Here is a 12,203-nt window from a genome sequence, read left to right as displayed (position 1 = left end):
CCATTTGGGGCCTGTTGTCTCTTTTTTGACAATATGAATAGCCCAGCAGCATGAAAAAGACATATCAACATTTTAAAAAATTGACCCCAGAGAAAACAAAGATAAATTAGATAACAGAGCTTAACTTGAATGATAAAGTTCTTCAAAAAGGTTCAAGACTGAGAAGAGGTGGGAATGAAAATATCAGAGAAACAGTAAAACAAACTTATCAGAGGTGAAAGAGATATGTGTTTTCTGATTAAAAGAGCCCACCAAATGCCACAGAGAAATTTTTATAGAGATCCCTACCTAGATACATTACACTGGAATTTCAGCACCTCAGTGTTAAAGAAAGAACCTGAAAGCTTCCAAAAAGAAAAAATAACAGATTAACTAAAAGAAATTAACTGCAAAAGCAGCCTCAGACTTCTCAGTCACTGATGCTGGACAACACGGAAGCTAGGCTTTCAAATTTCTAATCTAGAAACTATGGCCGGCAAAGCTATCAACCAAGTATGAAGACAAAATAGAAATAGTTCAGATATTCAAAAATTCACAAAGCCGTTTCCCGCTGAGGAAGTTTCCTGAGGATGGTGGGACTAATGAAAATGTTTCAGTGAAAAGAAATTCTAGAATAATAGCCACACTAGAGGCTCAGAATGCGACAAGTACAAATTAAAACAGGAAGTCAATGTCTTCAAGAAGAAGGGAAAGATTTCCAAGGAGTATATAGAAGTGTTAGTGTTATGGTGAAAAGGCAAATAGAAAATAAATAAAAGAGAAAGAGAAAGAAAGGGAGGAAGGGAGGGAGGGAGGGAAGGAGGGAAGAAGGGAAGGAGGGAAGGAGGGAGGGAGATAGATAGAAAATAAATAAAAGAGAAAAGCAATTAGAAATTTCTGGAGAAACAAAGTGCACAAGAAAGTCCTGATGCAAATGTAAGGCAAATTAAGATGTGCCACAATTTTGACAAGTGACTAAAGACAGACAGAGAGAGAGAATATTCATTTGATCTTGATCTTGATGATGGAAACATTCTCCATGGAGCGGGATGTGATATTGGACCTATAGAGATTATAAATACATCCTTGTTTGCTGCAGTGCAAAAATATATAGTCATCAGTATAAAAGATCTGCTTATTGATTTTCAACGTTTAGAATCAATCTGCAAAGAAAACACAAGGCTTAATCATCCTTGCGCAACCTTGACAATGGAAAGGAAAAGCATAGCTGACTTGGGAGGTGGAGGCGGGAGAGGAAAGTGCGGAGAAGGGCAGGAGGGCGAATAGCTTCGTCGTCTAGTGAGGAGAGTCAGGTGATTCTGTCTAAAGCTGACAGAACAAGTAATAAGTTTGCCATGTAAAATTAAACAGGTAAGTAATAAAAAAGTAAAAAGGGATTTTAAAAATCAAGCCTTAGAAGGAGGATAGCATCGTTTTTCTTACTGTACCATCAATGGAAGGAGCCTAAGGTTGTTACATCAACAGTGTAACACATAGATCACTATGATCGTATTATTTAGAGTCATGAAGGCAAAATAAAGTAGAAATCTTTAAAAATGTTTTTGAGACTTGGCAAGAGGAGCAGCATTTGGGGATAGTTTTTAAAAAGTATTATTATGAGCTATTCTGAACAATGTTATTTCTTGCCATGTGTATATATCACTGTGATTTTTAAGTCATTGAATTCCTGCTATGCGGCAAGCATTGTGTCACACCAGACATTTAGAAGTGGTACCAGCCTTGTAACAGAAGCATCTCCAGAAACAAATGGTTCTGGGACAGGATCCCTTTCCAAGGATGTATTTATGTAAGTTGGAAGCGAGGAAGTGGGGCAGGGAATCAGTTCACAGAGTATTTGACCAATTGATTGAAACTCTTGGTTTAAAATCCCCAGAGAGGTGATTTAGGAGAAGTGTTTAGGACTTGGGGGCTTGGAGACTTGACAAAGTTCCTTCAGATTAATAATATTCTAAGCAGGCAGATAGAATTACTGACAGTTTGGAGCTGTAGGGTCCTTAGAAAGACTCTATCCAACCCTTTCATTTTACAAACAAAGGAAGCTTGGTAGTGGCAGAGCTAGGGCTCGAATTCAGTCCTTCTGATTTCAAGTTTAGCGATGGACAAAAAGAGATCCAGGTTAAGACACCCCTCAAAGCAGTAATCACCATTTATCACAGACCTACTAAGGGCCAGGAACTATACTGGCCACTTCATATATATTATCTAACTTAATCTCCACAACAGCCATATGAGGTAGCAAACTAAGGTTTAAAGGGTCTAAATAATTTATCTAAAGCCTAAAACTGGATAGACAGAGTCTGTCTGACCTCAAGTTTCCCAGCCTTTGATTTCTGGCTCATAGTTTGAGCCCAGCTGGCTGAGATGAGAACAACACGTCCCTGTATTGGTGACCGAAGGTAAAAATGACAACCAGTTCTTATTTAATCACTGAACTCATCAACCCAATCCAGTGATAAGAAAACCACGATGCAATCCTAGCCCCATATAAACAAAGCTTTTGATCTGCTTCTCTGTTTCCCCATGGCCCACAACAGAGGAAGGCCTGTGAGGTGCCCGGCCATCCTTCTTAATTAGAGGGGACCCCAGGAGCCTTCACATAGCCCCAAGCTATTCTGAGCAAAATAAACAGGAAACAGAAAAGAGGGAGAGGAGAGATAAATTCTCAGTGACTTTAAAAGATTTATGTTGACAATATCCCAAGGAGCTTATGAAATGTATTTTTTGGGGGGGCTAGAGGAAAGCTGCTGATGAAGAGATACCTCTCAACTACCGAGTTTCATTGAAAGTGAAAATCCTTTCAGTTCAGTCTCTTATTAATAGTCCAGTTGCACAAAATAAAATTCATATAAACATCATCTCACATATTAGAAGTGGGAGAATCATCCATCTTCCAGTCAGCTTTGAAAGAGCCCCATTATTGAGGCACTGAATTACAAGGACAGAATTTACATGTTTCCACACCCACCAAGGAGAAACAGTGGTGCAGGAGGACCCAAGTCCCAGCATCTTCAGCTTCATTTTCTCCTGCTGGGAACTTGAGTTTCCCAGGAGAGTGTGTGTGTGTGTGTTTGCATGTATCTGTGTGCACACGCACACATGCATGTAATCTTTCTGGAAAGGGGAACACCTTCTTTATTTACCCACATTCTTTCCTTCAGAAGCTCCAAAATTGGTTTCAATTCAACTTTCCACCTATTTGAATACATTAGAGTACAATCTCAGACCAGGGCACCTTATGTGTGACATGTGTGGCTTTCTCCTAACCACAGACCATGTTCCCAAAGTGTCTGGACAATTCTCTGCCCCAGGGGTGTTTCCAGAACTCTCACCTGCTCTGGACAGATGCACTCTAGTCTAGTACAGTATGGAAGCCCCAGTCAGTCCCAGAGTCTGTCCCCAGCACAGCGCTTTGCTTACAACAGTAACATACTAGGCACACTGTGTTTACATTTAGTCACAGCCTTGTAGTGCGGCCTGGTGGAGTAGGATGAGGCCGAGTCAGGACCGATCCCCTCTTTCTCCCGCCATACCAGATTAATCTTCCTGCAGCACCACTCTGATGACGCCACTGTCCTGCTCAAAAACCTTTCCTGGCTGCCCGTTGTCCACAAAATAAAGATGAATGCTTCCAGCCAGGAATAAACATTCTCTGTGGTCTGGTCCCACACCCACCACCCTAGCCTTTCTTATTTCCCAGCCCTCTCTTCCTGTACCCCACTCTGTAGCCCAATGCCACGACACACTTTCCACATTTATGCCTCTCAATTCCTGCACAATGAATTCTGCCCATACCTTTGTTTTTCTTGCCATTTAAGACCTAGCTCAAAGGTCATCTTCTTTATGAATCTTCCCAATTGAACTTAATGTCTCCATGGAGCTTCCCAGAGTGCTTTACCTGTATGTATCTTGTGACTTTATAACCTCTACTATAAAAAAAAAAAAAAAAATTATCTTTATTGTTGGAAGTATTACAGATGTCCCCTTTTTCCCCCCATTGGCCCCCTTCCACCCCGCTCCCACCCCCTCCCCAGGCCTTCACCACACTATTGTCTGTGTCCATGGGTTATACATATATGCATATAAGTTATTTGGTTAATCTCTTACCGCCACACACATACCTTCCCTCTGCGATCGATCAGTCCATTGCATGCATCCATGCCTCTGGATCTCTTTGTTCACCTGTTTATTTTGTTCATCGGATGGAACCTCGACTTTTGATTGTAGTTACTGCAGACACCTCGTCACCCCTCCTGGACCTGAAGTTCCTTGAAGGCCAGAACTGTGTCTGGGTCATGTCTGGGTCCCCAGGGCAGAGCCACTGCTTGATTGTTTGCTTGGAGTAGGCATCTAATAAATGAAATGTGAGGCCAGAGGGAGCCATTGAACAAATGGGTTTGATTCAGTACCCACTGGCCTGTCTTTCTCCCTTCCCATCCCTCTGAGCTCCTGAGCTACACACCTTGGCCACAAGGCACCCAAATCATATTTCAGGATAAAGAACACAGTGGGATAATGAAAAAGACAGAAGGTAACGAGCACTGCTTAGGAGCCCAGAGACTTTGAACAAGTCACTTTTCCATTCTGTCTCCAGTCTGTTTCTATAGAAAAGCAAGGACATTGTATTAAATGATTGTTAACTCTTTTTTATTTCTGTCTTTGATTCTAATGCTTTTCTTTTACCTCTGTGCCCATGACAAGAATGTCTCCCCCATTGTAAAACAGAGTAATAATATAGGGTATTTACTGAGGGCTGTAGAGCACTTTTCCAAGGCCCATGTGCCGCACTAAAACTTCCTAGCAATTAGAGGGTTCAGTTTCCAGTACCGACCGATGTCCTCCATCCAGCCCAGAAACAGTCTTGTGCTGACCTCATCCTGATTTTAACTGGAAGTCACATTTACCTACTTCCAGAATTTTGCAAATCTCCAATCCTGACACCATACCTTCTCCTTGGAAACTGCTTTGTTTCTCGTAGGAATCCCTCCCCCACCCCTTTTTTAAAAAATCTGCATCATTCTCTATTGAGGGCTGCTAGTTCATTTGCCTACTTGGTAAGTTGGGTTATCTGGAGAAGGAGACTAATTTGAGGCACCCGGGGAGAGGGGTGGTAGAAGGGCTGAGCTGAGCAGTCATCAGCTGGTTTCCACTGGAAATGCTGGGGATCTAGTTGCAATCGGCTCCCACTGCAAGAGGAGCAGCATCTACTGGTCCAAAAGGTCAGTGCAGAAGTGTGTCAAGTAAACTCAATGCATCAGCAGGAATGCCCGGAACAATAAAATGGTGCTGAGCTTTTATGTGGACGGTAATCCCCATGAATATAAATTTCTTGAAGGTCATTTGGCCAGTGCTACTGGAATTAGGGTTGGCTTGCCCCAGAGGGAAATTCTGCCACAGGTCCTGCACCAGGGAGGGATGTGTAGGGCTTTCTTTGTGGAGACCAGTTGTAAATTCATGTGACTCATAGACTCAAGAGCAGAAATGAATCTTAAGAGATTACTAAGTTCAGCCAACCCTTCTCACCCTATTTTATAAGCAGAAAACTAAAACCTGAGAAGGTCAATGCTTTGCCCAAGATCACTCAGCTAGTAAGCAAAGGAGCAGGAGCCATGATCTTAACTACTACATTATAAGTGACCCAAATACTTCCTTTCCAAGTAAGGACCTCTCAAGGAAAACCTTGAATCAGTCATAGCTATTGGAGAGCCTAGAGCCAACCCATACATTACTGGGAAGCTCTGAATTGTCCAGCGGTTATAAATTGAGTCTCAAGTTGGTTTGAATGTGATATGGAGAACTCAGGTGAGCTCTGATTTAAACTGTGACCTAGAAAGTGGCCTAAGATGCTGGAGTGTCCTGGTTCGTGGGGTGTGGAGGTACCCTACATTGATGTTTGCAAGATGGCACCGATGTCCTGGCTCCACTCTTGGCAGGTTTATGGAGGCTGTCCCCCTAGACCAGGATACAAATCTGTAAGAATGCCTTAGCGCCTGGGTGGGTTTCTGACTCAGGTCACCCTGTGGGGATTGGGTAATGCACACTGATCTTCCCCTGTTTCCTGTGGGACTTTGTTAATTATGCCTATTGGCTGGCAAAGAATCTGTGAGCTGTCATCTCTACTTTAACTCAGGAGACAGTTGAAATCAAATAATTGATTATTTGATAGTGTGCTTCCTCCCTTCCTAAAACTGGGAGAAGTAGTCACCATGCTTATCTCACATAATCCTTGCAACCACCCTTTGAAATAGGTGGTTTCATTCCCATTTTACAGGTAAAGAACCTGGGACTCAAGGATGTAGAGCTAATAAGTAGGGGCACTAAGGTGAGAACCTTGGTCTGCCTAATTATAAAACCCAAGTCCTCAGTCACAGTTCTCTCGCTTCAGGGTTTAGTTTTCACAAAGACAACCTGAGAGAGGGGGAAGAGGGCTGGTGCGTGCCAAGAAAGTGGTAAAGACCTGCAGCAGCATGGACCTTGACACCATGGGTCTCTAAATCCTGCTGCCGAGCTGCTGCTGGCCCACCTGTCTGGACACACCTGCAGGGTCACTTTCCCTGTCTCTCCACAGGCTCCTTCCTCCTCCTCAACGCCTCGGCACACTCCAAGCACACCATCCTGAGCCCCTGGATGAGGAGCGGCAGCGAGCACTGCAGGCTGGCCGTCTCCGTGCGCAGGCACCTGCAGCCCTCCGGGAGGTACGTGGCCCAGCTGCTGCCCCACAACGAGGCTGGAAGAGAGATCCTCCTGGTACCCACTCCGGGCAAGCATGGGTAAGTCCTTTCCCATTTCGGAATCCATTCTATCAAAGACATTTTGGCTTTGGGCTGAAAAAGTTGAGAGTCTGCGACATCTACTTGAAACTCACAATTGCCCTTTAATGGGTAGGGACCAGGTTGAGCCATAACTGCTGATATTCCCTGGATAGTGTCTCGGGCACTGGTCTGTGGGGCCCTCTGGCTACCAAGACTGGTGGCTCTTCCAGGGGCCAGAGGACCAGCTGGCAGAGTGGGCATTTAATGAGTGGGTGTTAAAGATATTTATTTCCCCAAATCCAGACAGAGCCAAGAAGAAAACAGCCAAGGGGAGTGTTAAAAGGCCAGAATGAAAGTAATTTAATGTGCTGGAAAGTGGGTTTCACCAGCAGAACTTTGGCAGGAAGGGAAAGAGCAGACTATTATAGCCACCCATGCAGGTCCTGCAGGAATGCAGGACTCCAGAGCAGAATTGCTCAGGGGACCACACGGTATCACGTCAGTAGAGTCTGGAAAAGCCTTTGTTCTAGAACCTCTAAGGCTCACACAACACTGAAGCCACACCTAATACTTATGTCAGTGAACTCCTCTAAGCTTCCAGAAGATACTCACCTGCTTACTTACCGATCTGTTGTGCCCCTAGAAGTGGTGACATTGGAAAGCAAACTTGAACCAGGGTATCCCTGTGCCTGCTGTTTTTTCTCATTCCATAAGTGTAAATACCATTGGAAGACCCCAGTTTTGAATGGCCCCAGATCTGATTATTTTATAATCCATACTGCTTTCCAGAGTGGCTGCACCAATCTGCATTTCCACCAACAGTGTACCAGGCTTCTCTTTTCCCCACATCCTCTACAACATTTGTTATTTGTTGATTTATTGATGACAGTCATTCTGACACGTGGGAGGTGTGATTATTTTATAATCAATAAGGGCGAGAGATCCTTCTCTATGGCATGTCTACAGGAGAAAGACCTCTAATTTCTAGCTAAGCTTTGACTTAGGACTTAGCTTCTCTCTAAGAAAATACCTTGCAGAGAGTGCCCATCTTAACGATGGTGTTACCCATTCTCCACCTCCGTGGTGTGCTGGGTTGTGGGAGGGTGGATTCTGCCTGCTCCTTTCTCAGTAAAGCTGTATGGCCTCCTTAGCAATTCCTCGAAGGGGGAATCCATAGACTTCTCTGCTGTAAGGAAGAATCCTGCTCCCCTGGGCATCTTGGCAAACTGCAGGACACAAGCACTTATCCAGCAATTCAGAGAACTCTGGGTATTTGTATAGAGCTGGATGGGGTTGCTCAGTCTTGGCATTATTGACATCTAGGGCCAGGCCATTCGTTCCGTGAACATTGTCCTGTGCATGGTCCCAGCTTCCCAGCCTCTACCCGCTACATGCCAGTAGCACCTTCCCTGAATGTTACCAAAAAAATGTCTCCAGTCATTGCCAGCTGTCCCTTGGGGGACAAAATCATCCCTATAAGAGCCACTGAAGTAACCAGAGCATTTCAGAGCTGGAAGGAACCATGGGATTTACCTGGTTCAACCTCATCAGTTCACAGGTGTGGGAACTGGAATTGAGACCCACGAGAAGGAAGGGACTTGCTCCATGACACACAATGAGTGTCAGTGTTGGCAGCAAGTGTGCATGTGCCAACCACTGTACTAAGTCTTGGGTTACAAAGATATGTAATGCCCAGTCCCAACCCCTGAATAATAACTATTATTGACACTTCGTAAGCACTTCCTAGGGTGCTAGCCAGCCACTGCTGTGCACTTTCCATGCATTTTCTTATTTAACACTCAACAACACAATGAAGCAGCTACTATTAATATCTTCCATTTTATAGATGAGATAATTTAGTGAGGTCAAATAACTTGCCCAAGATCACTGGCTAGACAGGATGGAGGGGGTCTGAATCTTCTTACCCATTGCTGGAAAAGTTCATTTAGTCCACCGTGGTACAGCACAAAAAAATTATTATGCTGTGACTCAAAGCCCTGAATGTAAGTCATATTTCACTATTCAATCATCAGCTCAATGAACAATCATTTATTAGCTATTTTCTATTTATGAGAATTATAGAGACACAAGGGATACAAAAGGCCTGCCTTTGATGGTCCACAAAAGGATGTTCCATGAAAGAGCTCTATGACTTCAGGCAATCCCATCCCTGCCCAAACCTCAGTTTCCCCATCGTAAAGCGGGGATGATGATGCTGGTCCTAGTCACGTGGTGCGTGGGGTCAGTGCAATAAAGGGTGTGAAGGCTTCTGCACACTCTGAATTGAGTGCAAATGTAAGAGGCCATCAATACCTTAACCGGCTCTGCTCTGTTCTGTTCAGAATTTTGGCACAAAAGATTGAGACTTGTCTGCTCTGATTATGGGTCAGTGCCAGTCTCAAGAATTCTTTGCCAGTCTCAAGAATCCTTTGGTTCTGAGCTGAGATCCTGGCAGTTTACCCCTCTGGAAGCTCCCCTCTTTTACTGTCAGAGATGAGCCCAACAGCACAGCCCTCAGTGTGGCAAGAGGGACCGGTGAAATCCTGGTGGTGATGACAGTGATGATTATGAATGAGGCTGGCTTCTTCTCAGAGCAGAACATGGTGGTTTGGGGACCACTATTTGGAAAATGACATTCAGCGTTTATAGTAATAAGGGAGGAAGTTATCATAGCAGTCGGCTGGGGAGAGCCTGAAGCAGAGGCATGGGCTGAGGAACGACAAATCGGAGAGGCCACCAAGCCCCTGGAAGCCATGAGTCGTCAACAGGCAACGTCAGGGGGAGCGCAGCCTGCTTGGAGGCGCTGGCAGCAGGGAAGGCAGCCGGGGAATCCCAGCAGCTGCTCCCTTCCTTCTCCTGAAAAGCAGCAGCGTGCATGAGGTCTAATGAATCACAGAGAGTGAGCACACGTCTGCCAAAATGGCCTGGCATCAGCCTGGATCTCCCAGGGCACAGATGACGGTACCGAGTGCCCAGCCTGTTCACCTGCTCATCTGGCTGGTGGGAATGGCCGTGGGAGCAAGGGGCAGAGAAATGGGACATCCAATAGCCCAGCCCACTGGCCACACAATCCAGCAGGCATAGGATAGGACATTAACTAGAAATTAGAAGCCACAAAGTTCACATGAATTCAATGAATATGGTAATACCTTTTTCATATGGTGAGCTGTGAAATGGCATAAGGAAAACGTCTCACAATTTGCCCTGTTATAGTAGATACTTAATACCCACTAGATCCTTTCCAGCGCATGCATTTATCTAACAACCATGGACCGGGCGCCTCCCAGATAATAGGTGCTGGGATTCCACAGTCAAAGATGACACAGGCGGGGCTTTCAAGGAGCATCCAGTCCAGCAAGGAGCACCTAGGTGAAACAGCAACGGCACATGCTTGTGCAGATGTTTTTAAGTTGGGTCCAGAGGTATTAAAAGGCTAAGCTAGGATCAGCGGCCAGCAGAGCCAGCTCAGGAAGCCCAGCTCCCGCCTCTGCCTCCTGCACCTCCCTGCAGCAGCAGTCGGCAGTGTGAAGTTGGTGCCTTCCCGGACTCAGAAACACGAGCCCAAGGGCTGGTGGTGTTTCTGGCTGTGGGAGAGACTCTCCAGGGCTCCTTCACCAGCTTTCCTTCCTCTCCGAGCATACAGCTTTCTCCTGCAGCCTTGGGTATCCGGGGACTTTATTATGTGTGACCAGAACTACACAGTGTGTGGAGGGAAGAATTGGGCCCTGAGGGGATAGAACTTGCCAATCATTTGGATTACTAATACTTAAAAAGACGTCTTAAACCTAAAGGATTTGGTGATACTCAGACTTGAGCTAAAATAAACTGTTGGGGCCATTCCATAGCGCAAACAAGGCTCGTTCCAGAAGGTGGCAGAGAAATAAGTGTCCTTGGCACAAAGCTTCTTCACCTTTCTACAGGATCTTAGCCCCCACACTTGGAGGAGACGTGAGTTCCCTTTTCCCTGTTGATTTCCTGATGGGGGAAACCAAGCCTAGAGGCATAAGGGGAGTTGATGAAGGTCGAAGTACATACTCCAGAGCTCAGCCCTCCTGTGCTCTGTCTCCCAGCGAAACAGCTGTATCCAGAAATCCTGAAACCTACTGCCCTTAGATTACAATCTGCAGGCAAACTCCCCAGGTGAAGAAAAACCGATGTCAGTGTTAGGTACTCACATGGCTTCCACGTTTATGTAAACCAGTCGCTTCTGACTAAAGATCCCAGCTGTAAAACCAGTAGCAATCCCAATGGGACACCTGCCAAGGTAGTCACACCAAAGCAATTTAACCCAAAGGGTGTCAGGAGGTGCAGTTTCAGTGTTGGTTCCACCGCTGATTTGCAGCTTGGTTATGGAACCACCATAGCCCTTCCCAGCCTCAGCTTCTTACCTTCTAAGTGAAGCTTCCAGCTGCACTCTGCTCCCTTCCTTTATCCCGCAACATCGGCAACCCCACCGCAGGCTGCAGTCAGGACTGGGGTAGCAGGACATGATTTTCCCCAACCCAGGCTCCTGTTCTTCCCCCCCGCCCTGCCACCCCTCTAATTCTGTCAAACAGGACAGTTACCCATCACTGACCCACAGAATTTCTGCCACTAGTGTATAGACCTTGAATTTTCCTGTAAATAGACCGGCAGCTTTCAGCAGGCTGAGCGAGGAAGAGGCTCTGGATAGGGCAACATGGAAAGATGCCACAAGAACTTTGCTTCTGAAAAGACACCTGACTGCCTTTGCCAAGCTATGTTGGATTTAACTCAGATCAGCCCAGAGCACTGTGGCCAGTGTGGGGAATCAGAAGCCTTTGGCCTTCAACATTGCCCAGCCAGAGTCCTCCTTGCATCCTGCCTGCGTGATAAACTGGTCGGAAATAAAGAAGGTGATCATTTATTGAAATTGATGCCCTTGAGTGGCAGTGTCACAATGATTTAATTTCAGGCCCAGCGTTTTCTCACTCTCAAAGTCATTCATAGTGTCAGCTTCTCCCCTTTTCCCCTTGGTCTGAATAACACACTGATAAATATACAATAAGGGCTTTAATGTCCGGGTGATTTACACTAAAAAGAGAAAGCCATTCAAAGACTTTAAAGATAATTTTTAAAAGCCTGAACACTCACACCCAGGCTTGTCAAGGGCAGACTTCCCAAGGATGGGAACAGTCCTGAAGAACCAGGCTTGTCAAGGGCAGACTTCCCAGGCATGGTGATGGTCATGAAGACCCAGGCTTGTCTAGGGCAGACTTCCCAGGCATGGATGGAAACAGTCATGAAACTAGGAGTTCTCTGAAAACAGTGCAGTCATGAGACTTGGGTCCTAAGTGTGCTGGGAGGTAGCTTCCACACAGTGTGAGCTTGGGCAAATCTTTGAATCTCCATGAGTCTCAATTTTCCTATCTGTAAAATGGTAATACTTGGCCTACCTCACAGGATTGTTGTGAGGATTAAATCAGGGCTGGCCTC

The 12,203-nt window shown here is 45.5% G+C and overlaps 1 protein-coding gene across 1 annotated transcript in view; it reads left to right on the top strand.

Moving 5' to 3' along the window:
- ALK (ALK receptor tyrosine kinase) overlaps positions 1–12,203 on the top strand; it is a gene marked incomplete at both ends in the record, with an annotated part of 512,424 nt that overhangs the window by 261,791 nt on the left and 238,430 nt on the right. Inside the window, one exon of the mRNA XM_081156468.1 lies at positions 6,566–6,767. Within this exon, the coding sequence (XP_081012594.1) occupies positions 6,566–6,767 (202 nt within the window). The remainder of the gene's footprint in view (positions 1–6,565; positions 6,768–12,203) is intronic.

This window comes from Miniopterus schreibersii (assembly GCF_964146895.1).
Source record: "Miniopterus schreibersii genome assembly, chromosome: 13".
NCBI classification, from domain to species: domain Eukaryota; kingdom Metazoa; phylum Chordata; class Mammalia; order Chiroptera; family Miniopteridae; genus Miniopterus; species Miniopterus schreibersii.
This window is presented reverse-complemented; position numbering and strand designations above follow the sequence as displayed.